General features: G+C 41.8%; 1 protein-coding gene across 3 annotated transcripts; it reads right to left on the bottom strand.

The window, feature by feature from the left end:
• Positions 1 to 1,371: 1,371 nt before the first annotated feature.
• Positions 1,372 to 27,879, bottom strand: zbtb7b (zinc finger and BTB domain containing 7B). Of its 3 annotated transcripts, none has more exons than XM_074653510.1 (5): positions 27,776 to 27,879; positions 25,853 to 26,484; positions 23,957 to 24,062; positions 4,501 to 5,573; positions 1,372 to 4,388 (listed from the first exon to the last, which is right to left on the bottom strand). In XM_074653510.1, exons 3-5 carry the CDS (start codon positions 24,056 to 24,058, stop codon positions 3,752 to 3,754), a joined length of 1,812 nt encoding a protein of 603 aa, XP_074509611.1. In that variant the 5' UTR covers positions 24,059 to 24,062; positions 25,853 to 26,484; positions 27,776 to 27,879; the 3' UTR covers positions 1,372 to 3,751. The 3 variants fall into 3 exon arrangements, with proteins under 3 accessions (XP_074509611.1, XP_074509610.1, XP_074509612.1); XM_074653509.1 differs by having other exon boundaries at positions 25,840 to 26,484; XM_074653511.1 differs by lacking the exons at positions 23,957 to 24,062; positions 25,853 to 26,484; positions 27,776 to 27,879 and adding an exon at positions 7,102 to 7,335.

A 27,879-nucleotide genomic window follows, 5' to 3' on the forward strand; every position in this document is an offset into this window, starting at 1 on the left:
AATCCAGCCATCCTTAACTTTATTATTCACACCTGTGCTTCTCCTACTGTGACATGTCAAAAAGGTGAGACTATAATGTACTTAGAAATAATGGCTACGTTCCAAATCGCAAGTACGTACTGTTGCATGCAGTATGCATACAATTGGGACGTAGTGTGCTTTCCAATACCCATACTACCATACTATTTAGTAGTAGTATAGTATGTCAAATGCAGAATGCCAAAAAATACCAGGATGTCCTACTGCATCCAGTCATATTTTGAAATATGCAAGCCAATATGCTTTTCTGACTATTCTGACCCACAATCCTCTGCACAGTAGATATAAGAGCAAGAGGGTCAAAGTTCAAGATGCAATGTAATATCTTATATGTAGTAGTATGTCCCAATTGAATGCATACTGCATGCAATAGTACATACTTTGTAAGGGCAGCTGCAGTACGTACTAAAAGTAAAAAGAAAAAGTGTGCGATTTGGAACGTTGCTATATTACTTCGTCATAATATTGCGCCTTGAACTTTGACCCTCTTGCTCATATATCCACCTCGCAGAGGATTGTGAGTCAGAATAGCCAGAAAGGCATGCTAATGGCTAATGAAGCTTGACAGATAAATCACTGGGCTGATATAACTGCACGATATTAGCTTATCACTTGAGTATATACAGTATCGGCCAATGAGTAACTAGAAATGTCAAAACATAAATGCCAAAAGATACGTTTAAAAGGTACAGTGTGTAGGATTTGGCATCATCTAGTGGTGTGGTTGCAAATTGCAATGAACTGAGTACCCCTCCGCTCACTCCTCCCTTTCCAAGACAGCGGTAACGTGAGCCGCCGAGTGCAAAACCGTGGTAACATCCTTACTATAATAACACTACTTTAGGAGCAACTGAAGTCAGACGGCGGCTGGGGATACCACGGTTTTGCACTCTGCAGCTCACGTTACTGCAGTTTCACCAGCGTGTCAGAGAACTACGGTGACCTTCAGGTAACGTAAAAACGCTTTGGATCATACGTCCTGGGCGACTGTAGAAACATGGTGGACTCCGTGAAGAGGGCCTGCTCCCTACTGTACGTAGATATGAAGGGCTCATTCTAAGCTAACGAAAACACGATTCTTAGTGTCAGGTGAATATTATATTCAATTTCTGCTAATAGATCCCCGAAATGTTACACACTGTTCCTTTAAGGTATTTTAAAAACAGTGTCTCCATTACATAGTTTGTCCACCAGAGGGCACAAGTCAACTGTAAAATTTCCCACTCAGCATGCATCTCGGTCACAACTCTTTAATTACCAAATTAACTACTTTTTACTAAAGCCCTTAAAGCGTTGTTTTTGTATTATAAATCAACAGAAACATAGAAAAGATCAAGCTTAGATATGTTTATTTATTTTTCTTTACATTAACTGAAACAAATGATGGGAAATGATTTCATATCTCTGAGAAGGTTCCACTAAAAACTGAAAGACAAAAATGTATCCCTGATAGCGGGGTCTCGACACAGACCGGACCCCATGTCCCTTCACCGAAGCCAAGAAAACAAACAGCTCACATAGAAACACACACTTCACAGCTGGCATCAGTTAACCCTCATTCATTCACGAAGCTCCGACCGGGAGCACCAACACCCTTCATGAACAGGACCAACTGCCATACTGCCATTCCAGTAGGACTGGTTCCAGTAAGGCCAGTAGTTTACTGGCATGCCTCCCTATTTTTATCCCACAATAAGTTTAATTAATTTGGTTTTCAACCATCAAATGATACAAAAGCTCTTATTTTGAAACTACTGGCCTTACACTTCCATGAAGAGTGTCACCCTACAGCACCAAACAACTTCTTCCCATTTTATATTTTGTATAATCACTTAGTGCATTGCTCAAGATTTCCTGAGAGTAGTTGCAGCACAAAAAAAACTAAGGCAACTTCATCCCAATATATATTATATTGACTATAGCTCTGTACTATTATGCAGGAGGAACAATGGTTTTAAAGAAGTATTTCAATCACAATCTTACATAGTATGGAGAGAGTTAATGGACTAGATATCGAAGGTCAGACAAAAAGGCTTGAAGCTCTCAAATCTCATAGTGCAAATAAACTGGAAATAAAAAGCAGATAGTGCACACAAGGCCAGACCGGCGCGACTGCTACAGCAGGATCTGACTCATCTGGCTTCAAGGATCTGGCTTCAAGAGAATTGGAAATAAAAAAAGACAACTTGCCGTTGTTTAAAGCCATTAATGATTGCATTACACCCTGCAAAAGGCCTTAATGTACTGGTCCAGGGAAAGCACGATGACACTAAAAAAAGGTTTTTGGTCGAGGATAGATTAACTCAAAAGGATAATGGCCCCTTTAGACACAGCGGTGGCCGATCTAGAAGAATGTTAACATGTGATACAGTACTATACATGTTAAATTAACATCAGAAAAAGCGTGCTGAAAATGTCATTTTGTGTTCCAGTTGCATCGAAGGTTTTAACCTCCACTGACTTCTTCTCTGCTCTGTTCCCTTCTCTCAACCCCGGAGGCTGGAATGTGCCTGTATTATTGCAGTATACCTGACGGGGTTAAATGTGCAAAGAATGCATTCGAGGAAGAATCGCCAAAAGAAGACACGCAGCCCGTTAAAGAAAGGCGTTAAGTTACACAGAGAAGTTGAGTCAAACTCTTTTAGCGCAATGCAGCTTCTAGTAAGACTTTGTGATGTGTGTACCAACCCTGGATTTGGTCTCACAAAACAGTTTCAGCAGAAGAACCATAATAAATAACAATAAATAAATAAGTACAGGAAAATAAAGGGGAACGCCATCTCATTCATCCCCTCAGCTTTTTGCCCCTTTTATATTTTTTTGTTTTCAAACCTAAATGAGTGCATTGGAAGACTGAAATCCACAGCCTTTTGGGAAAAGAGGAATTGTCTTCAACATAATCAACTCGTTGACCCAGACTTTGTCTCTTTTGGTCAGGCATTTAACACAGAGCTCTGCCGCTCTGAAACACTCAAACATGGAAGCAGATTCTCTCTCATGGCTATCAAAACAGTTGGGAAAAGAGTCTCCTCTTCGAACCCAACATTGGCTACAATTCACCTCTCTCCTCTCCTGTTAACTTAGGATTTAAGAAAACAGTTCAACTAAACATCTTTGGTTTAAGCACCAAATCAAAGCAGAGATTCTACCGTTAACAAGAAAAGACACAACGAACATTATTGCTTACAATGTACAAAACGAGTTTGATTAACTGCATTTCCACTGATGACCACCAGAGGACACACAAACTCATTCTTGTGATCTAGGTGATATGACTTCTGAATTGCACCTGAATCAACACAATTATGTTGTAACTAAAATAAACATCTTCAAATATCCCTTCATGTCGCAGCGCTGGATTCTAGTTTGCATAGAGAAAAGCGTCCCAGTTACCACACACTCAACACACGCATGTCCAGCTAGAAACAGCTCGAAACTGAAATACATAAAAATAAAATAGCAAACGAGAAATAAAATCTAAAAGACAATTGAAATCAAAATGCCAAGAGCCAGAAGACAAACATTTAAAACATCTAAGAAAACCCGTTTTCCATTTTTTTTCTTTTAATATCGTTTAGTTGTTGTAATTTTTTAAGCGCTCTCTATATGGGAGAAGCAGGTCATTAGTCCAGCCACCTGAGTGAGATTTTTTTTTACTGTGGATGCTTTACCACACAGACACGCACACACACACACACACACCCTCTTTTCACTATTCCTCTTCCTCCGCTTCCTCTTCTCCAATTTCCTCTTCAACTTCGTCAGCCCATCGGTCACGCTGCACAACCGGCGAGCGGGTTCCTCCTGGATCTTCTCCTTCCGCCTCTCTGCCCGCTCGCAGCTCCAGACCTCGCAGGAAGAGCTCGGGGTAGGCCAGCCTGCGAGGCCCAAGTTGAGCCAAAGCCTGAAAGGCGAGAGACCGCTCCCTCTCCCTATCGACGTCGCCTGGAAACATCAGCGGGGGGACGAGGCCGGATCCACTCCCGCCATCCAGCAACGTGCGAGGGAGGAACGCCGAGGAGTGGGCCTGTAAAGAAGACAGCGCCTCCAGAGGGTTGGACTGCTCCCTAACGCCTCCTTCCTCTGTCCCATCCTCCCCGAGCTCGGCCCCACGTCTGGGCCGGCGTGTGCGCAGCTCCAGGCAGCTGTGTCCCTTGCGGTGACGCTGGAGGTGGTCCTCTCGAGCAAAGGCCTTGTGGCAAAGCGGGCACTCGAAGGGCCTCGCCCCGCTGTGGAGGGACAGGTGGTTTTTGAGGTCATATGAGTGGAGAAACCGGGCGGTGCAGTGCGGGCAGGGGTACGGACGCTCGCCCGTGTGTTTCCTCATGTGGATCTTCAATTTATCATTCCTAATGAAGGGAAAAAAGATAAAGAAGCAGAAAAGGAAGAGGGATAAACATGATTAAAAGATTCAATCAGGCCACAATACATCAAACCGTTATATGTGAGAAGTTCCTGTACCGGGTGAAACGGACTCCGCAGGCGGAGCACTGGAAGGGCTTCTCTCCAGTGTGTGTCCTCATGTGTCGGGGCAGTTTTCCCGCTCCGTGGATGATCTTCTGACAAACAGGGCACTGCTGGGGTGTCTGAGACTTCCTCTTCCTCCCGCCTCCCGCCGCTGACGCCGCTGCTCCTTGATCAGCTACAGAGAGAGGTATGGAGGGGCTTTCCATCAGCATACCATCGTCGCCAAAACCCTCCATGTCGTCGTCCTCCGACAGCTTGTCGTTCAGGGGCGGGGCAGGAGGTGCGTGGGCTATACGGGGGCGCTCCTGCAGCCAGTGAGGGGGCCCTCCGTTTAGTGTGGCTTCTCTCCCCGGCTTTCTGATCGCCCTGGGATCTCCGTTTTGCCTGGATTTGAAGCGAGGCTCCTCCTGTTCGGGGCTGGGAGGCTGGGTTGATGGCAGGGAGCGGAAGCTGTCGGACGCAGGTGAAGGGTGCGAGACGGGAGAAGCAGGCGGCGGATTCAAAACAGAAGAGTTGATGTGATGCAACCCAATTTTTTTCATCTTCTTTTTGTCCATTTTTCTTCGGGAGCTTCTCTCCACCCCCCTCTCTCCCTCCGTCATCCTCTCAGCAGCTGTGTGCTGGGCTCTCTGCTCCTCCGCCGCCTCCCCCTCCACCTTCTCCCCCAGGATGTCTCTGCACGCGTCCGCCACGCACTTGATGCCCAGAAGCTGAGCCCCTCGGAGCACGTCTCTCATCCCAGAGCTGGGGATGGTCAGGGTGGCGGTGTAGGCGAACTCCAGCAGGGCGTCCAGGGCGTCGGGTGCCACGCAGTCCAGCTGGCACACGCTGAAGCCTCCTCCTCCGCCCTCGCCGCCCCCCTCCTCTGCCCCGAACAGCCCGCGGAAGTAGAGGCTGACGGCAGCCATTACGGAGCGGTGAGTTGGGTAGCGTGCACCGCGGGACGTCAGAGTGAGGTCACACAGGAGACCCGTCCTCCTCTGGTCATTTAGGTGGGACAAGAGCTCGTTGCTGTGCTCCGGGAAGGGGATCCCAATCAGACCGTCCTCTCCTGGAGACATCGCCACCTGCGGGAAAGATGGGAAAGATCAGGTAAGTGGAGGTCTGAGCAAATGGAGCAAATGGCTAAAATGAATAAAATCTTTTCCAATGAATTTTTTTGATCACATTTCATTCTATCTTTGCAGTTTTTAACATTGAAAGATTTTTCTTCCTCTTTCAGAGACCCATGTATAGACTTAAAAGTACCTAAAAGTAAATCATCGGTGGCGTGACTGACACAAGCAGTTTCTTTCACGTGAGGGACAATTTAAACCGGGCTTAGCAACCACTCTCCCCCCTCCACCCCTCCTATACTTTCTCTCCAGATTACTAAATCAGGAGGCGGCGATTTTGGCCTGTGAGATGGGGGTTGGGGCAACACAGGACGAAGGTGATGAAGATGACAGGGCCAGAGAGAGCGGCAAAATATAACAAGAAGAAGAAGAAGAAGACATAATCATTAGAGCAGAGAGAGAGCGAGAGAGAGATATAATACCAAATGATCGATAAGTATGACGCGGAAAGGACGCAGGATAATGCAATGTACCGAATGTGCTGTAGCCAAAAGGGCAGTAGGCTAATTCCTGTGTGAAACCTTTATAGCATTAGCCGTTTGATTAAAATACCTGGAGAAGACCAGAGGGGGACAAATGCAGGACAGAGAGAAGAAAGAAAAGCAAGCGAGGGACGGGGAGGAAGTGACAGGCTTATAGCGGGTGAAAGGGGGGAGTACCAGTGAAAGAATGAGGAAGGAAAGAACAGCAACAGAAGAATTTAAACCTTTATGAAGGCTGGAATAAAAGTACGTCACTCACAAACTTGATGTGCAACATGTACAGTACGGTCAGTTTCATTTATTTCAATCCACTCTGTCTTTTTTTAACCCAATACAAGCAAATGTGTCGACACAAAGTGTTGCGTTGTAGGTAAAATAAGGACAACTTCTTTATGTCTCTTCATGAGACATATTGAGGTCTGTTGGTAATAAGACCCAACGACTCTCTTCTTCTCTCCCCAAGCTCGCACCTCACCCTGTCCACACCATACCTGCTCAACAATATCTCTCTCACACACACCTGAGCGTACCACATTTTCCACAAACAACTCACCCTCCAGATTCCCCCTCCCTGCCCTTCATCTCCCTCTCATAGCAACTGGCAGCCCCCTGGCCGTCCAATAACAGTGTTCGCACAGTGCCCAGAGGGCTCTGCACAACGACGGCACATCCACCTGACTAACCTGCTCCAAAACACACCCTATTAAATACACAGAGCACACACACACAGACACACATTGCGTGCCAATCTGTGGCTCCCCCCTCCCACTATTGTTAGATTTAACCTGTTCTGTGATGATCTGGAACCCAGCCCGTTTAAAACATACTTGTATAAATGTACTCCACCCATTCAACGAAAAAAAAAAGAAGTAAAAGTACAGGCAATTAAATAAACACCTCTCACGAATTTGCCAACACCTTCTCATCACGCAAACTGATATCAAACTTCCCAAATGTCCCCTTTCTCATCCCCTAAAGTACACCAGTGTTCATCCTACCTTCCCCGTCTTCATCGGCATGGGCACAGTCAGCCGGAGACGAGACGGCGTGCGTCTCATGGCATCCATCTTTTTGCTCTTTACAAACTCCCTCCGCTGTCTTTGAAAACCACTTTTTTTTTTCCTATTTCCTTCAACCCTTCAGACGTGTAACTTAAAGGTCTGATCTCTTTGTCAGAAGTCGGGGTTAAGCGTTCATCCTTGGGGATGTCTGCCTCTTTCGCACATTCTGTCACTCACTCTCCTTCCTGTTGTATCAAAAGAGGGTTACGGTGACGAAAACACATTCAGAGATACCCCTCCCCCCTCTCCCCCCCAACAGGTCGCCCACGCGCCCCCTTCTCTCCAAAACCCAACGGCCCATTTTCCGAACACTTTCCGATAAACAGCATCTCCTCGTCGACCTCTCCCTGATCACAAAGAGGCCGACAGGTACACAAGGAGAATCTAAGGTCGTGGCAGGATGATGTAGAATAAATAACCTGCAGACTTCAGACCACACACGTTAATTGAACTGGTTTGGCAGGAAGGAAAGCGCATGCAACCAAAACACCTCAGAAATACCAATATTTTCTTTTTTTACTCAACTCGCAGAATGTCAAACAATCATGTAAGAGCCAAAATCATATTGCCATTATGAGTCATATTACACCCAGCATCAAGCATTCAGGTAGGTGCAATATGAGAGTTAAACCATATTGCATCGCACCACAGAGACAAACTGGTGTAAAAAGCTTTTCCTTTGAAACCTGGTCATGCTAAACGTCACTAAATGCCCTTTCTACAATAACACCGCGTCATCTACAGCATATATTTACTGTTATTTTTCAAGCCAAAGCATTTTCATAAGAGTTATCTCAGCAACAAGAACGGCGTGTGTTGCGGCAGCCGCTGATACAGAAGAGTGAGGAAGTTAACACGTGTTTGCTTTGTCTCCTGCACACACAGACACCCTTTTTACATTTACACCAACAATTTTGATAATGAATCAGTCATTTAAGCCTTTTTCATGCAAAAACGTCAAAAATTCTCTGATTCCAGCTTCTCAAATGTGAGGATTATCTGCTTTTCTCCGTCTTATACGATTGTAAACTGAATATCTTTGGGTTTTGGATAGTGGGTTGGACAAAACAAGACATCTGAAGATGTCATCTTGTGCTTCAGAAAATTGTTATGGGGCATTTTCACTATTTTCACTATTTAACGCAGTACCTCAAATGGGCCGGTACTCACCAGCACTGAGTATGGGCACTTCTGATTTTTGTCCAAACATGTACCCTTACTTCTTATTGTGTAAAACCACCTCCTGGTGAGTCTAGGTACGCACCCCTAAACACCCGCTTAACTGCGTCTCTGTGTAAATGCAAAGCTAGCTTTATGCTGAGAAAATCTGTAGGCCAACAGATATGATATTTTCAGTTGGTTTTATTAAAGCGTACATGCAATACTATTAGGGCTGTCCCAAATACCATTTTTGGGGCTTCGGTGAGAAGTAGTCGAAGGTATTCAAAGCTTTGGGACAGTGCTGCTGCCGCACTACTGTACACACACGCACCTCTATACACAACAAACAGCGATATCCGTCTGAGAATAATTAATAAGAATTAATGTTGAATATGAATAATGTTGTGGGATTATTCATTATTTCATAGCAATATTTTGGGAATTATACATTATTACTACATACTTATACATACTGTATAAAAAGAAAATCTAAAAACTGATTTGGGGGTCGATTACCATGGTAACGGTTGAAGCATTCGGGTCAGCCCTAATTTATATTTGCATACAATTTGATTTGTATCAACATCTACATAAAAAGTTTTATTAACCAAATATACATTCGTGTACAAACTATGGAAATGTATGTCGTATGTAGGTTGAATGTATGTCATGAAATGCATACAAAAATACATCTGAAGTGTGATATATTACCGAGATATATCTATAAATATAAATATATCCAAGACACATGATGATCATGTCGTGGAACTGTTGAATTAAGGTACTGACACCTTTTTAGGTCCAATTCAGGCACTTTTTTTATGGACAAATGTTTAACTGAGAAAATGATGTATAGATGAATGGTTAGTTGCAGCGCTGCATAATACACAGATGTATAATAACATGCTGGAAAAAACTTCATGGGGGGAAAAAGTCCTATTGGAAATTCACCAGCTCAGCCTCTGTAGGACAAAGTGTAAAAGCATCCCTTGACCTTGTATGCGTACAGTTTGTCTCCTTGTAAGTAGACACGATAACAGACCTGAATGTCACATTTAAGGATCACATCATTGTTTAAATGCACCCACAGGAAAACAGGAGTGTTCCTTATAATTATTACGTGCATAAATATGCAACACATCACGTTTTGTCCAATTTCTGAAATGCCCCCAATAAGCGAAATGTCCGTTAAACAGAAAAAACAGAAATCTTGAGCAAAGCAGTGCAGACGAGCGAGGCACAAAAGGGGTTTCAGGTGGAGCACAACAACGCAAGTTAAATTTCCGGCGCAGGGGAGAGAGAAAAAAAAACTAAAAAGCATCATGGGTGGTTGGTGGTTCGAGAGTGTTATTTTAGGCATATTCCTTAGAACACAGGCGCGTTTCGGAAAATAATAAGATTGCAAAGAAGTTGCAACGATTCCCATCAATTTTCTGTCTCTGTGAGTCACTTAATAGTGACACATCGTGCCATGAACAACCACACACTGTTCATATCCCCTCTTCTCCTTCCTCGTCACCTTGTTTCGTTTTTTTGTTGCTAAAGTTGTCTGCATAAAGTTGCTGAATCTTGCAACACATTGTAACTGATGTTAAAACAGCCCGCAATCAGAAACAACACAACACAACCAACACATTTAGTCTTAATATTAGTTCACAAGTATTCAACTATAATAATAAAACATAATTGCTATCATTGTGCAATATGTTTATTCATGTTAATTAGGGATCAGTACCTCAAAGTCAAATAACTGATACCACTGTTTGCCTTTAGGTGTGTCATTTAAACTCATTGTTAGTCTTTCCAAAACATACAACCACAAAAAAACAGCTCACAGAAAAAGTACTTTATCTCTCGAAAATCTGCCATTTTTTTCCACTTTTTATGCATTTAACACTACAGATGTTTAAATATTATCCTTCTGACTATTGGCTCTCATCTCTTTCTTTGTTTTTTGTTCTCACCTCCCACTCTTTTAGACGACGGTGGAGGAATTCAACTCCTCTGCAACGCTACGGTTTCCTCATCCCTTGCTTTCATTATGTGCACACTCTTCCTCTCTCTTAACAACAAGGATTTATTCGTTACTTCAATAAGAAAAACGTTGATAACATCTGGAGTTTATTAGTAATTTTGTCTTTATCTAACTTTCAAGCCACGTGTCATAAAGCTACGACTTAGCTGTACAGTCGACTTTAAAACGAAGCAAAAATCAAATGAAACATTTCGAAGAGAATCCACCGAGGATTCGTTTTTACTGAAGAGGAAATGGAAACTTAAATCCACCATTACTGTCCACTACCACGACTCAGTGTTTGACACAAATTTGTACGGTGGCCAGGAAAATTACAGCAGCAGGATTGACCGAACCTGCACACAAAGATGTATTCTTCAGTATAAAAGCAGGTTGTACTGTAGTATCCAATCGTCTGTATCATGAAATCCCTCTGCTCACCCTCAGAGCGTGTGATGACTGGAACTAGAGCTGTTAGTGTTATTTTTATGGGTCTTATTTTCCGTTAAAGGCTGTAAGTTTTCCCAGTCCACCTCAATTATATCAGGCTCCAGCGCTAAGGGGGAAAATATGACTTTATACTATTCACAGAAAACTGTGGCTGAGAGGGAGAAGGAGAAATGCTTTTATGAATTCTGATGTCAGATGTTTTCCAAAGTGCCCGTGCATGTGTGTGCATGTGTGTGTGTGTGTGTGTGTGTGTGTTAGTTAATGGTTGGATCCATGTGTTGTCACGGCTTTCTCAGTACTCACAGAACTTGTATAACCAAGAATATGGATCAACGATGGATCATATGGATTTAACAAAGTCATGAATAAAATTGAATGTGAAAGGTAAGAGAGTACAATTTTAAACCCAGATGTGACAAAATTTAGCAACAATATTTTGTGTTTTTATGTCCCAAAATGTACAGAATACATTTCTAAACATTGTAGCTGTTCAAATATGTTTACTTCTAACAGTAAAATGCTCACAAATAAGAAGCAGTTGTCCATCCCCGTACAGTAAATGAATGATGAATGTGTTTTCATTCAGATAAAACCCACTCCCTTGAGACGTTATTCATACAACCACAACACAACATATTCTGATGCTCGACTACCACTGTGCCAGAAAAACAAGAGAGCGACCAAACGCATGGAAAGTAAGATTCAAGCTCATACCGTGTCTCCTCCACACACTCGTCTTCCTCTCACCACTTGTCTTCTGTGTGACAGACTGATTTTAAGGGGTTAGGAAAGATTTCACCTCTCTTATTTGGGGTATAGTGAGTGGAGTGTGGTGCTGGGACACCTTCTCTGAGGAAGAGTAGGGGAGGAGGAAACGGGGGGGATGAGAAGAGATGTGAGTTACACACGCGTCTGCCAAACCAAAAGCTGCACTCAGCCCAGCGGAGTGCAAAACCTTCACGTTTAAGCAACAAATGCACACCAGAATGCACACAAGCTGACACATCCAGGTCTTCTAATAACGCAGCTCGCTTCGTCCTGGAGATAAAACACAAGCTCCACCCAACTGTTCCCCTCCTGACTGAACATTTGCATCCCACCAGGAGATATAAAAACAGATGCAACTGGGGGAGAATTTGAATCTGCATTTGAATTTGTCAAAGACCAAACTTGAGACACCATCATGATAATTAGAATGACTGCATCCGGCCATGAAAGCACCTAAAGAGGAATTAAAAAAAAAAAAAAAAAAGGAGAAGTCCAGTGATGTAACTCAGCAGAAGTTCTGTCTTTTATTCAAGAAAGACCCTGAAACCAAGCCCTCCTCTGTCCTTACTGTAACTGGGGCATTATATGGTGTGTGTGTGTGTGTGTGTGTGTGTGTGGACGCATGCGCACATTGTGGTCTTAGTTCCAAGAACACATTACATTATTCATTTGGCTGGCAGAGCAGAGGCCCTTATCCCCTCGTCCTCGCACACCACAAACTCTCCACTGTGAGCTGCAACAGCAGCCGGTTTGCATGCCAGACCTGAACACCAAAGTGAATCTGCAGGAGGATTATCAGCTTATCAACGCATGGGACATTTGGGTGCACATATATACTGTACGTGCTGCCCCGCAATATTCACCAACTTATGACCTGAAGTTTATGCAAATGAGAAATTCGGGGCAACACTGACAACAAACATCACAATAATGTTAAATAAATGCCTTAAAATTAGTAATTAAGAATATTTTGGGGATGAATTTGGGGTATTTTTAGAAGATATTTTCTGACAAGACAACTTAGTGGTCATTTTACTCAACTTTAACAGTTAAATAACACCAGAGAAGAATTATATCTTATTGTAGTTTAGCCTTTAAGACCAGGAAAAGACAGAACTTATGCCCAAAATGCCTACACAATATCTTGCCTCACATTACAATACAATATATAGATTAGGGCTGTGCATTGGCAAGAATCTGGCTATACAATACGCATCATGATACAGGGGTTACGATTCAATGTATAGCGATATACTGCGATACTATAAGCACGACAATATATTGCGATTTTTAAAATCTAATTTTAGGAAAACTGTCATAGTATAAAGAACACATCACCATATGCATAAAATATGAGTAAAAAAGTTTACTTTTTTATGCAATCAGAACAGTGAGATCTGCATTTATCACAGTCCCTGTAACATCAACATCATAGCACTACTTTGAGAGGGAACATCTCTTTGCAAATTAAATAAAGTATTAACCGAGTTCATCTTTGCATGTGAACTGTTAATTAAAAATCAATAGTGTTGTTGAGAATCGATACAGTGTCACAAAACATTTTTTATATTTTCTAACACCCCTAAACACAGATTATATTGATATATTACCCTAGTCTATGTGCAACCTAAAATACTGTACCATCAACCTCTCATTTATTGATTTTTTTTTACTAAGATATTACAACTAACGTTTTTTACAATGTTAAGATACTTCTTTTTTAAATTTTTATAAATGACAGCAGAGAATAATTATTTTTTAATTTAGCTTTAAGACCAAGAAAAGACTAAGAATTTATGCCCCAAAATTCCTACCCGATATCTTGCCTCACATTACAATATTATATTGAAATATTACCCTGGTCTATGTGCAAATCAACATACTGTACCATCAATCTCTCATTTCTAATTATTTTTTTTTTACAATATTACAACTTAAAGGTGCAGTGTGTAGGATAAGGCGGCCTCTAGAGGTGAGTTTGCAGATTGTAACCAACTGAAGTTTCTCCCGAGTGCCAAGCGTGTAGGAGAACTACGGTGGTGGACGCAAAAATGTGAAAACACAAAAGGCTCTCTCTAGAACCAGTATTTGGTTTGTCCATTCTGGGCTACTGTAGAAACGTGGCGGATCAACATGGTGGACTCCGTGTGTAGATATGTAGGCCTATAAGTCCTGGCAATTTTGCTCACCGGGCTCCATGTTTTAAGTTTTTTTTTTTTTAATAAACAGTGGGACGCATCCATTAGAGATTTTTTGCCAACCTTTTTTGTAATTCTTTTACAATGTAAAGCTACTTCTTCTTTACAGCTTTTAGATTCTAAAGAGACTTTATGTGAACACGCTGAAACTGATGATTCAATATAATACCAAAGTTATTTCCCTAAATATAAAAAAAATGTTTTAGTGCTTATTTATTTCTAAAAATGAGTGTAACATGTTAACATTTCTACCATGTTTGCCACTGTGAAAGGAGGGGAGAACAGGAGCAGGAAAAGAAATAAATCTGAGGTTGGAAAGAGGAAACCGGTACGAGATTTGAGAAGAGACAACCAAAGGAACATGAGGGAGGTATGTTTGCTAAAAACACACATGTTCTTAGAAATCACACACTAAAAAGGAGGATACGGGGGAGGAGAAACACATGAGAGTGAGTGACTGGGGAGTGGGTGTAGAGAGATACTCTGAGAGATAAAGCAGAAGAAGAAGAGAGGGGAGGTGAAGACAGGAAAATCTAGTCCGGGCCTCCAACAATCTGTGTTAGCGAGGAGGAGACATGAAACAAGAGGAGACAGAGTTAAGTTACAAGGGGAGAGAAGAAGGGGGGAGACAGAAAAGAGGAGCAGTGACATGACGACTGGGAGATAGACAGAGGTGAACACATGCACGCCGCCACAGGAAGTAGCAAGAGTCCTTGCAGGTGTGTGTGTGTGTGTGTGGGTGGGTGTGTGTGCAGATGTCTGAGGGAGAGATGTGGTAGCAGCCAGCTCTATCATTAGCATCACCAAAAGGGAGTTTCACCCTGAGATGGAGAACACACACGGATGTGAGAGAGGAGGCATGCTGACGGAGTGGTTTCACACTTTACTCTCTCTTACAGCTCCTTATCTGGTCAGCAGTTTCTACCCCCCCGAACACCTCACAACTGTGTGTGTGTGAACACTGGAGCGACCAAGGTGTGTGGGCGAATCACACACACACTTCACCTCAATTAATATGCGAGCGCAGGAGAGAAACGTTATTATGGTGCGTGTGGTTTTCATGACGTTTATATATTTGATGAGCTCATTTGAGTTGAGGAATGTTTCCTCTGAGACAACTGATTACACTGCATGTGAACAACTGTAATGAAAGAGTATCATTACAGTCAAACATGCAGTAATTTATCAGCGTACTCGCTGTAACTCAGCGTGGGTGTTCCAACATGTCGGTCCGCGGTGCAAACAGACGAACTGTGGGGGTGTTAATCGCGGAGCAGAGCGACGAGCGCAAAAATCATAGTCAAAAGTTATTTTACACCGAGCGAGTAAACTAAATTAATGGTTTGTATATACATTTCTTGATATTTTTTTAGATTACCTTGAGGAATATTTATATTAGGTAGAGTAGAAATTGTTCATTTGCAACTTGAAAGTCACTTTTCAGTCAGACTTTCCATCGAGGCCGATATTAAACTCTTTCAAAATCTGTGCTAAGAAACCAATATATAATTTGTATTTTTACATTAATTTAAAAATTATTGTTTTACAAATTTGATGAAGTTATGAAACTAAAAAAGTGGCCGAAGAGGATCAATCGTCTTTTTGTCCAAACAGACAGAAACAAAACAATGAAATGCTGCACTTGGGACTGGGTGATAATTTAATATAATATATCGTCTTTCAATGATTGTGATGACATCATGTATTGAGATATTGTGGTACACAATTACGTTGTCTAAAAATTGATAATAACAAGGACATTCCAACTCCACTTTCTCAGAAAATCCGATGTGAAACCTTTTGAAGATATGTTTTGTTTTCACATCACACTTTACATTACCACTCAGTTTAAACTTAACTTGTTACAAAACAGTTACTTGTGACTGTTTTGCACTAAACTTGTGAATTAAATGATAAAATACTCAGTACTTTATTTGTCAAGTATTTAATTCACACATACAACAATAGGCTTTACCATGTGGTTTTTCATTTAAACTATTTATTTATCAGAAAACTTGCTGTATTGTGATATACATCATTATCGAGATATGAAATGACCTATATCGGGATAGAAACTGTTAGCCATATCGTTCAGCCCCTATTTGAACTGTCCCTTTAACTTATTTTTTTGTGTATATAGCATGATATTAAAGGCCAGGTTATGTATATAATTGTGTGTGTTATGTAAGTAGTTGCAAAACAAATAATTCCTGTTATATTTTTTATTTAAAAAGGTATAAGCGACGTTAATTAAAAACTGTGAAATAAATATTACGTATTTTTTCATTCTGATTTGTTGTAATTTTCTACCATTTTTTGTTGAATGCTTTGTTTGAAATTTAAATAAAATGTGCAATTCATGAAAGAATATAAATGGATTTCACATGAACATAAACACATAAACCGTGAAGAAACATTACTAGTGGCCTCAGATTTTACCAAATGCACGTGTATGCATGTATATGTATAGATTACTGTGGGCGTACTCGTGTGTCTGTGTGGGTAAACCTGGAGATGTGTGGAAGATACGACTCTCTGTATGTTGTGTTTATTTTTGTTTTTATTTACCCTTTAGTTTGGGTGGTAGAGTGATTGGGATGGTTGTGGAGATGGGGTTGAGTGGGATGTGGTAAAACAAATGATGTGTATTTACAGTGTGATGTGTACAGTTTCTCAATGTGTATTCTTGTAGTGCATTTAAGTCAACTACTCTGCCTGAGTATACATGAATGCAAGGAACAAATAAAGCAAATAATAGCCAAACAAATGTATTTAATATGAGTGAGAAAGTCTTCAACCTAATAAAAATGAATGGTGGCTGCATGCAGAAATCAACAGAATCCGTTTTTGAGCTGAGCTTTTAAGCTTGCACATATCTGTTGATAAGAACACGTGTTTAGAAAAACTAAGTATGTTGTGTCTTAAGTTGCCACATCACTGGGAGGGTCTCAACAACTGCTGCTCTCCTACACAAATGACCTCTCGCTTTAGAGGAAGATATTGCAAAAGCACTGGACACACACACACACACTCACACTCATATATACACACAAACACGGAGAGAGAGAAATGTCGCAAAACAAACTGATCCTGATCAGTTTCCTCTTCCTGTGCTCAGTGAAGATGGTCGACCACTAGAAGTTCAGATGGAGCGATAAATGGAAAGTGACACTTTTGAAAGAGCAAAAAACGGCTCTGACAGAGATTATTAAGAAAGAAAGAAAAACTGAAAAAATATTCAAATGTGTAGAAGCAGAGAGAAGTAAAAAAGACAATTAGAGGACATGACTGAATGATGTGTCACCTTCCTGATAAATCAGCTTAACCGCGCAGTAGGGAGGGGAGGAGACAGTTTGTTTTTACTGTAAATGCAGTTCATGAATTATATCAGAACTTCAGAATAACCTGGACTAGTGCACAGCTGCATCACCCACTGCTGTGGCGTCAAAAAGACAGTCAGGAACTAGACAGCTGCGTAAGGGCAGAAACAACGACAGTTAAACTAACTGATGACTTCTCTTCCAGGCGGACGTCTCATAGCGAGTCATGGTTTTCTCTTTCACAGTCTGAAAGATGGATGTCTGACGGGCACTTCTTGAGGGAGAACAGAAGGAAGAAGTGATAAAATAAACTAGGGCTGTCAATCTAAAATATTTAAGCGTGATTAATCGCATATTAATTGCACATGTTTTTTCTGTTCGAAATGCACCTTAAAGGGAGATTTGTCAAGTATTTAATACTCTTATTGACATTGGATTGGACAAATATCCTTACTTTATACAAATGTATGTATATATTTATTATTGGAAATCAATTAACAACACAAAACAATGACAAATAAGGTCCAGAAACCCTCACAGGTACTGCATTTAGCATAAAAAAATGCTCAAATCATAACATGGCAAACTGCAGCCCAACAGGCAACAACAGCTGTCAGTGTGCTGATTTGACTATGACTTGCCCCAAACTGCATGTGATTATCATGAAGTGGGCATGTCTGTAAAGGGGCGACTCGTGGGTACCCATAGAACCCATTTTCATTCACGTATCTTGAGGTCAGAGGTCAAGGGACCCCTTTGAAAATGGCCATGACAGTTTTTCCTCACCAAAATTTAGCTCAACTTTGACAGCCCTAAAATAAATACATATTTTATTAAACAACTTTGGTTCAAAAGAAAGCCAATCCAAAATATGAACAATCTGATGTGTCATGTGTCTTTTCTACAACAACAATAATAATGTTTGTTTTTTAAATATCAACAAAACAAAAGTGACTTTATTCTTCCAGAAGGGATGGTACGCAGCCCTTTTTGGAATAAAAGCCTCTATTTGCTGCTGGAGTTCCCCTTTGAACATCACACATGAAAGGGGTCAGTTTCAGCAGCAATGACTCCCTTCGCCTGCTGATGTTTGGGTGTTTATTCTCACTTTCCCTGAAGTGTTGTCTCACTGTACCTCTTTATGATAACCGCCCGCTCAATGTGTACAGAAACAATTGCAGTGTTACTAGAAGAGCTGAATCATGATCACTCCTTCAGCCGTAGCTTTTTTTTCTCATGCCTGTTTTTTCTCTGATGCTTTACAAGAAGAAGAAGAGTCACGTCGGCCACCTGCCAATTGGTTAACGCTGGGTGGCGTGGGACGCGAGGCTGGTGGTCGAGAGCGAGGGAGGGCTGTCAAGTGCTACAGAAACTCATGACTGAAAAGAGGAAATGGCAGATACATAACTTCCTCTATTGACACAGATCGAGTGGGGGCAAGACTCAACTGTAGTAGCAGCAGAGTGGATTACGGACACCGTGTAGTCACCCCCTGGGCCATTACTGCCTTAATGTGGGGAAACAACCGCCATATATGGTGAAAAATGCGGCGTTTGTGCAGAGGTCAAAGGGATACGGTCATGGTTTATGCACATTTTTAAATAAAAGGGGACTTCCAACCGTAAAAACTAACGGCAGTGAAATAATCACCACGACTTCATAAAAATAAACATCAACCGAAATATATTCTTCTTGACGAGCGAGGCCTCGTTTCTTGCGTTGGATGACACACTAGTTTGGCTGCAGAGGTGTCTTTTCTCCTTGTTTGTTGCATGAACAAAGTAGGGAATAGAGAGAATAAATGTTGTTGCGACGTAGACAAAAAGCCTGAGAAAAAAAGGTGCGACACCTCCAAATATTAGGGGTTAAAGATAGAAACCTTTACTTCTTTGAAACTCCCGTTCTCCCTCCCCCGTTCGGTCTCTCTGTCCCCACCTTCCTCCCACTCAGTCGGTTTGCATGAAACTGAAAGACCCATGTCAAATGAAAAGGGGGAATTTATATGGGCTCACATGCCCTGATTAAAGCATTTCCTGGAACTGCGTGCATGCATGTTTATATATATATATATAGTGTGTCTGTATGCATGGGTGTGTGCGTGTGTGTGTGTGTGTGTGTGTGTGTGTGTGTGTGTGCGTGCGTTCCCCGCCTGACAGACCACTCAATGTCACTTCCCCCTACACACCAGTTCACGGACACATGCTTGTCACCAGTCATACTCCAGCAAAGCCAAGGTCACATGATGTGTCACACTAACTTGCCCACCACAGACGCAAACACACGCAAACACACGCAAACACTCACCGAAGTCACAAAAAAGTGGCTTTTTGTATGCTTAAACGTCATTCAAAGGGAGGATTGTACACCACTGCAGGATACTCTATCATTCAATCATTCATAGACTGTAAATTTGGGTTAAAGTATTTTGAAATATAGTTTAGGGACATTCCCATGTTGCCTCTAACGATGATCAGTAATCAGGAAAGGGACAAAGGCTGGTTTGTAGTGGTTTTACAGCTGAAATCAGAGCGTTAAAACACTAAAAACAATGTGGTTGGAGATGAGTTAAAATCTAACTTCATCACAGTAAATAATATACACACATTCACATTAAAGACTTCAATGATCTAGATATTCTTTAGAGCATTTATTTTTAATTTTAGGGTAAAGTCTTCTCAGTAAGTTTATGGTAATTTGAAGAAAGGAATATCAGAAATATATATATTTCTTGCCTGGTTTGCTGCTGTCTTTCTTGTTGATGTACAGCATATGGTCCAGTTTTAAGAGGTAAAATATTTTTTTTGAGCCATACAGGTTGAACAGTAACTAGAATTTGAATGCCATTAAAAGCCTGAAAAAAAAAGTCTGTGCGTGAGAAATATTAATATTCTTTATTAATTATTTATGAGGTGAAGGAAATCTGTAATGTTTAATGTTCTATAATAAAGTACATTATTATTAGTTACAGGAATCATACATTACATCCATAAAACTCACTACTTTGTTTAATTTAATAATATTAAATTTAATATTTTTTCCAGTTGCAGGTTCTTAAATTAGCTAGCAAAGCATTAGGCTGAAGCTAAAGAAGCTGTTAATGTTGGTTTTGTAGAAATGTGTCCTGGTTTAACCTGTTACACTGAACATGAACATGGCTTTAAAGCAACATTGCTTTGTTGCGATTATATCACATACCAAAACCCTATAAATATCATAAGCCTGCTTTAAACACAAGAGTGTATTTTTGGCATCATTCCCGAACCTTCTTTAAAAGCCGATTGCAGTTATAGAGCGCCTGTAGCCGACCAACTACAGAGGAGTTAACTTCCAGGTTGCCTATAAAATATTCAGCTGCTTGACCACTTTATTCAGCTCATATTTATTCCGAGGACGGTGGTGTTTTCAAGAAGCCCCTCCTCTTGAACCATCCTATAAAAAACACTATGTTTAATGAGGTTTGCACAACAATGTGTTTGTGGTGGGACAGACTAAATAAAACTATTATAAATGTTGCCGTTCTGGATGATTCTGGGAAATTAGTCAAGCCCTTTTTCTAAGTACATCTCTTCTCTTCTCTCAGACCGGGTGGGCTGAGCTCCATAAACTCAAATGATCTCAGGCTATTTTCAATCATTTACAAATTGATTTAACTTGTTTTCATCTGTGCGTGTGGAGCTTGGTGTGAGACTGGGAGGAAGGCATGTTTGTTGTTGTTTTGAATCTGTAATGTTTTTAATGAATATATTATTCTTAAATTCATTCCGATGGTGGAGTATGTTAAAACATGGAAACTGTGCATTTAGTGTGGTTAGAAATGTTCCTTACACAATATAAGTATTATACAATTAGGGCTGTCAATCAATTAAAATATTTAGTCACGATTAATCACATGATTGTCCATAGTTAATCACGATTAATCGCAAATTAATCGCACATTTTTTATCTGTTCAAAATTTGAGTGGGCAAATATGCTTGCTTTGTGCAAATATATGTAAATATTTATTATTGGAAATCAATTAACAACACAAAACACTGACACATATTGTTCAGAAACCCTCAAAGGTAATTTAGCATAAAAATATGCTCAAATCATAACACGGCAACCTCAAGCCCAACAGGCAACAACAGCTGTCAGTGTGTCAGTGTGCTGACTTGACTATGACTTGCCCTAAACTGCATGTTATTATCATAAAGTGGGCACGTCTGTAAAGGGGAGACTCGTGGGTACCCACAGAACCCATTTTCAGTCACATATCTTGAGGTCAGAGGTCAAGGGACCCCTTTGAAGTAAAAGTTTAGCTCAAGTTTGGAGCATTATTTAACCTCCTTTGCGACAAGCTAGTATGACATGGTTGGATTCCTAGTTTTATATGATGCCAGTATCTCCACTCTAACTTAAGAGCCTGCTACAACCTCAGGAAGATTGACTGTGTTAATGCGTTAAAATTACTGGCGTTAAAAAAGAATTTGCATTAACGTGTTATTATTGTGTTAACTTTGCTTTGACAGCCCTCGTTAAAACACTAAAAACTGTGCATTTAGTGTGGTAAAAAAATGGTTGATCAATGACACTTTTACTAAATAGCATCAACAAGGTGAAACAACTTCACAAATATGCAAAAAGTTGATTTACCTAAAAAAAATATTATCTGGTGAGTTACAGACGTCTCTTTCCCAACGTAAGTCTATGGGAAAAAGTATTTTTGGGCCCAATGGCATCACGTGACGGACACGGAAGTTGTAGTTCCACTGTTTGGCCACTATGAAAATTGCTTTCCGGCCAGCCAGACAACCGGCCAATCAGCATCCCGTGAGGAGCTCTTCCAGCTTAGGTGTGTGTGAGACCATATTGACAGGCGACATGGAGAGCTGACTGTTCGTTCTAAACAACAATGGCGGCTCCTGGAGAGGTTAGCGTAACTGTAATAGCATCAGTTATATCAGAACTGGAGAGTATTTCTTTATCGCAAAGAAGAGCAAAGAACGCCAGTGAAAGCGATGTTTTCGCTTTCAGTTAGTTTTCGTTTTTGTTAGTTTGATTGACAGATGGTTCATCCAATCACCTCCAAAGTAATTACTGAAAGTGCCTGCCCTTTTCCAAACATTTTCCATTGACGGCTTCTGTGAAACAAACCATCTAACAGGGTCAGGTTAGTGCTTGGTTTATATAGATTCCTGATTTATCTTTGTGTCTGCAGGGGGTGCTAACAAACATAAATGTAACATATACCTTTAAGATGACATATTTATTTATTTGATTAAAAAACAAATAATTTTGGAGCTTAAAGAAAGTCAAGTTGAATAATATCACATTTTGCTACCAATCACCACAATACTGTCACAGTGAGTTTGTTCCAACCTTCACTTTGGTTTCGGTTGCTCACAGTCACTGAATGGTTTCCTTAAAAGACATCAGTATGATTCAAACAAAGCCCTTATTGAAGCGTCTGAAACTCCTTCCCCCCCACATGTATTTTAGACTTCTATCTCAAGCTTTTTTATCATTCTTCACAGAATCACACACTCGATTTTAACAAGAGACTGAAAGTCTAGAAGCGTGAACTTGTACAATTAATCACATCTCGGTCTTCTCCTTTGGAACAGCTTTTAACACCCCTTTAGATATGTTTCGGCGACACTTTGCACGAACTACTTTGTTTGAAGGATAACAAACCCTTTAGATAATCTTTGCCCCATTTTGCGTCTATGGGTTAAGATCTTTTCAAAATGGTTGACAGCATAAATAAAAGTGTGTTTGAAAAAGAGAGGGACTGATGGTATTACATACATGGTAATATATAGGGCTGGGACGATACACCTATCTGCCGATTCGATACTATCATGATACTTGGGTGCTGATTCAATATGTATTGCGAGTTTCAAGTATTGAGATTCGATATTTGGTCATCATATCATGGTCTACTGTTAACTTTTTAACAGTAGACCATGGGAAAGAGTTGAATCATACACTTCATGGGACTTTTACTTTGGAAAATATCTAAATTAATACAGTAAACATTTTTTGGTTTTCAACAAGTATGTAGTCAGATATGTCCTTAAGTCAAATATATCAGTCATTAGTCATTACATTTTTTCCAATAACCCAAAAATCTAAGAATAAAGACATTTCCCTCACAAATTATTGGTATTTTATAAGGAGACATTATTGTTTTATACTTCTGGTGAATATAATCCAATCATCATATATGTATTTTGTATATACAGTTTCCTTTGTTAACACCTTATTTTGAATATGTGTATACTTCCACTAACTTCGCCAAGTCTGCCGTCAGCTCTGTTGTCTTTATACATCCATGGTCAGCTCCATCGGGGCCGTTTGAATGCATTTAACATAAATGTCAGTATATGGGTGCTCTACAGTTGTAGCGGCAGCTGATTTGACCACGGAGATGCGAGTGACGGCTGGCTTGACCGCACGTTACCGCAATACGATAACGTTTCCTGTCTTGACAGAGTTAGCATGCAGCTTTAGCCGTGATGTGTAGCTCTGCTTTTCATCGTAATGTGTGAAACCCAAAGTGTTTCCATACTTTACTGGATGTGTAATGTTTACCACTTTGGATTTAACATGTGAGGGTGCAGGTTGTATCCACGCGGACCCTCTGACGTTTTCTACTTTCTCGTTGCGGCCGGCTGCGGTTTGTTTTGGTTGACGGATACGGAATGGATATGACATCACGTTACTCAGACTACAACAATAAAAGTGGTAACTTCCTTCTAACTCCGCAGACTCAAATGAAGCAAATATATTGATTCCGGCATTAAAAAATTTATTTCAAAATCGTAAAAAAAAAATTGCGATACATAGGTGAATCAATTTTTTTCCCCACCCCTAGTAATATATGATGAGTGATTCCTACCTCCGGTCCATAAACCCAGGAGAAGATGGGGGCCTGCGGTCTTCTGCCTATCCCTTGTCCCCCTCCTCTTTGGTCCTTTGCTCGGAGGTCAGCAGAGGTCATACACCTGAGGGAAAAGGCACAGGAATGTTAACACTGAAAGAGAAAACACACTAACTGGGGCACTTTTCCTCCTCTCTCGTAAAATAGGTTAGATTTAGCTCCAGTGCATGCGAATAAACACACTCACACAAGCAATCATATGATGCATCAGATGTAATTTGGGTGGAGTGAGGGAGGCGGGAGGGGGTTCTTGTGAAAAGAGCAGGAATAAAAAAAGACGCTGATAGAAACCGACCGCTTCCTACTTTGAATTCTTCGGAAAAGAAGTTCTCCAACAGACAGTGAGGTAATAAAGCCCACAAACACTCCCCCATACACACACACATATACACACCTCTTTGTGATTGACAGCATACTCTATGTGTGTTATGATTTCCACAGCGCTCTAAGAAACACTTTAAATATGTAGGCGATGATGTGGAGAATGTGTCTGAGGTGCAGATTCAGACTAAACACAGTGATGAAGCTCTGGGGGGAAAACAAGAGATACGTAAGGCGTGCCTGTAGAAAGCAGCAGGACAGAGGTCATGTCAGGACAGCAGGGAGCGAGGGTTGAAGCACAGATGTCTAATTATGTTACAGACAAAGTCCGGGGCAAACAGAGCTGGCATTAAGAATTTATTTCAAAACACTGATGGCTCCTCCATATGTGGGGAGCTGTCCCAGCACGAGAGAGGGCATCTCACATGATGGCATGGGACGAAACAGTGAAAAGCAAACAAACTTCCCTTTGGTCACAAGCTCAGGTCGTATATAGACGAAGTGTCAGCCCCTCAGTGAGCCCGAAAAACACAAAGAAGCTGCCACAACACCTGAGCCTAGAGGGCACGAGGCATTAACTAACATGCATCGACAGCTAAAGATTTAACCAAACAGGCTGTGCCCAAGACAGGGAAACCAAACCCAAGCCAGTTGAGCTTGTTAGGCCGGTCTGTCAGAGGGGCGAGTCTGCAACATATCTACCTCTGTAATCACACACACACACACACACACACAAAAGCCCACTTGCATGCCAGCCCTCCCTACCCATGAGGTACTAGAAGCCTTAACCTAACATTACAGCCTGAGCACATCCTATTGTAGCACCGGATTAAGATAAAACACTGGGTGCGCCATTGGGAGGATGAGGATGATGATGATGATGATGATTAACAGACCACTGAAGGGAGATCATTTAGAGGCCAATAAGCGTGCTCTTCTCTGCGTGCCCACGCACACAGAGAGAGGAGGCAGGTGATGTGCGTGAGAGAGCAGGTTAGGTTTTGGATGTCAGCCGGTGTGTTCTCGGCTATAATTAGCAGCAGTCTCCAGAAATGTACCCAACGACCCTGCTCTGCCTCTCTTCCTGCTGTCTCACCTGGACGACACAGACTGCACATAAAGCTGCAGCACCTGCTCACAACATACACTAGTTTGTGCATTTAAAAAAAAGAAGGAAAAAAAGCGTGCTCAGGGTGTTTTATAATAATAATAAAAGGGGAATGAGTCGAAAACACACAACACTAGTTTCATTTTGTGCATTTAAAAGCTAAAAAAAAAGACGCGCTCAGGCTGTTTTATTATAATAAAGGTGAATGAGTTGTCGACGGGTTGTTAGGAGTCTGTACCGAGCACCAGTGACGTGGATAGTCCTCCCGTGACCCCGATCAGAACCGGGAAGGAGGGAGGAGGAGGCAGGTTGAGGCAAGCCCCGGTCCTGTGCTGTCATGGCAAACACACACATCAACTTAAAGGTGTGAGATGTGCGTTTTTCCACTCAAATGGACAGGTGAAGCGGTTACCTGTGTGTGTCACCTGTTCAGACGCGTCGCCTCCCACCTGACCGACACACTTCCTGGATTATTATTCCGTCCCACCCTACTTCTTCTTCTTCTTTTATCCTCCCAAAGTGTTGTCTTTTCTTCCTCTCAGCTCGACACCCGGGAGGTTTTAATCATCGCCAAATTGGTGCCTCTTTCTCGTGCGTCTTTTTCTCTGGTGCGTCTTTTCCTCTCGGGTCCTCTGGTTGTGTGTCTGCAGACCTCCGGCTCTCCGGTCTCTCCTCTGACCCCCCTGTGTGTGCTGCTGCCTCCTCCTCAGGCTGGCCCACTCCGACTCCCACAGCTCCTTCTTTCTGAGAACCAGGAAGCGGCTTGCCCTACTTACACCCAGTCAGCGGATTGGCTCTGGCAGGGCTGGAGAAGAGACCGCCGGGGTGGGCAGGGCACACAGGGGGAGGAGGGAGGGAGGGAGTTATAGGAGAGAGAGGAGGAGGAGGGAGGAGGGGGTCCGGCTCTGATGCGATAGGCCAAAACCGGTGTCTGTCTGTCGAGAGAGAGGAGAGAGAGGTGGGCAGGTTTGGAGACCCTGCTCCTCCTCCTCCTCCTCCTCCTCCATCACATAGGTGGGTAGAGCAGGGCGGCCAGTGGAAGCGGATTGAAGGATATCTGAGTCACACACAAAAAAAAACATTACTGCTACTACTACTACTAATAATAATAGTAATACAAATATAGAAATTGTCAATATTTGTGTTTTAAATATGGAATGCACCCAGTAATATGTGTAATTTGATTGTAATGTGATTATTTTGTAATTAAAGGGACTATTTGTAACTTTCAGAATTGCTTGTTAACAGCGACACCTGTGGCCGTCAACGAAAGTCAGCGTCGGGCTCACGCTTTTAGACATGAACGAGCATCGCTCAAAACAGTGAGGCGACACACATCAGCTAAACCACAATATCACTCTATATTTCACCTGCTTGGCAGTAATGTTAGCTGACCAGACGAAGGTCTCTCCATGAATCAATGCTGATCCTAGGGTTGGCTTTTCCTGCTTCAGCCTCCGGCGGGGCTCCTCAGCGAGTAACGTTGTCCTCTCCGACCGCGGCCGGAGTGAACAGGGGAGACACCAGCAACCGGTCGGAGATAACGTTACTCGCTGCGGAGCTCCATCACTTTACAAGACACCGGAAACCTCTGTTGGTCTGGAGGAGCTGCAGCATTTATTTCTGCACAAACGTCCACTGTACATTCACAAGATATTCTCAGAGCTACGAACTCTTCTGCAGTGTGTAGTGAGCGCACATGAACGTGAGGTGGAGCGAGAACGCGCGCGTTGTGTGAGTGAAGGCAAGCAGGCAGAGGAGCAGTCTGAACAGCGTAGCCACAGGCGAGCGCGCATATGCGAGCACGCATGACACACCGACCCGGTAGATGTATACGCTTAAAAATTTACAAACAGTCCCTTTAATAATCTGAATCTGTAAAGTAACTAAAGTTGTCAGATAAATGTAGTGGAGTAAAAAAGTCTAATATTTCCCTCTGAGATGTAGTGGAGTAGAAGTAGAAAGTAGCAGAACATCGAAATACTCAAGTAAAGTAGAAATACCTCAACATTGTATTTAAGTACTTAGTTACATTCCACCACTGAGTACATTTTATACTGTTGTGTTTTTTAAAAGCATTATTTACTCTTCCTGTTGGAAAAAAAATATTGTTAATTATTTAACTGCAAGGTAGTAATGTGTTTTTGATACCTTCCCTTTTTTTTTTGCATTAAATCATACAGGGATGTTTGCTGAAATTGATTGGATGTGGCACAGCCCCACCAAGAAACATTTCCACCAGCCGCCACTGATATCTGCCTATTGCTTACCTGTCACATGCAAAAAGCATTTCCCAGCCGAAATAGACTTAGTGCACCCCCCCTCTCCCCCCGCCCCCCCATCCTCACCATGACTCAGCAATATTCCCCCTGGACTCAGGAGCCATCTGGAGGTGACCACAGATGGAGAGAGATGTGGTGGACTGAGGTCGAGAGATGATTAAACGGAACCT

Source organism: Sebastes fasciatus, chromosome 12 (genome assembly GCF_043250625.1).
Source record: "Sebastes fasciatus isolate fSebFas1 chromosome 12, fSebFas1.pri, whole genome shotgun sequence".
NCBI classification, from domain to species: Eukaryota; Metazoa; Chordata; class Actinopteri; order Perciformes; family Sebastidae; genus Sebastes; species Sebastes fasciatus.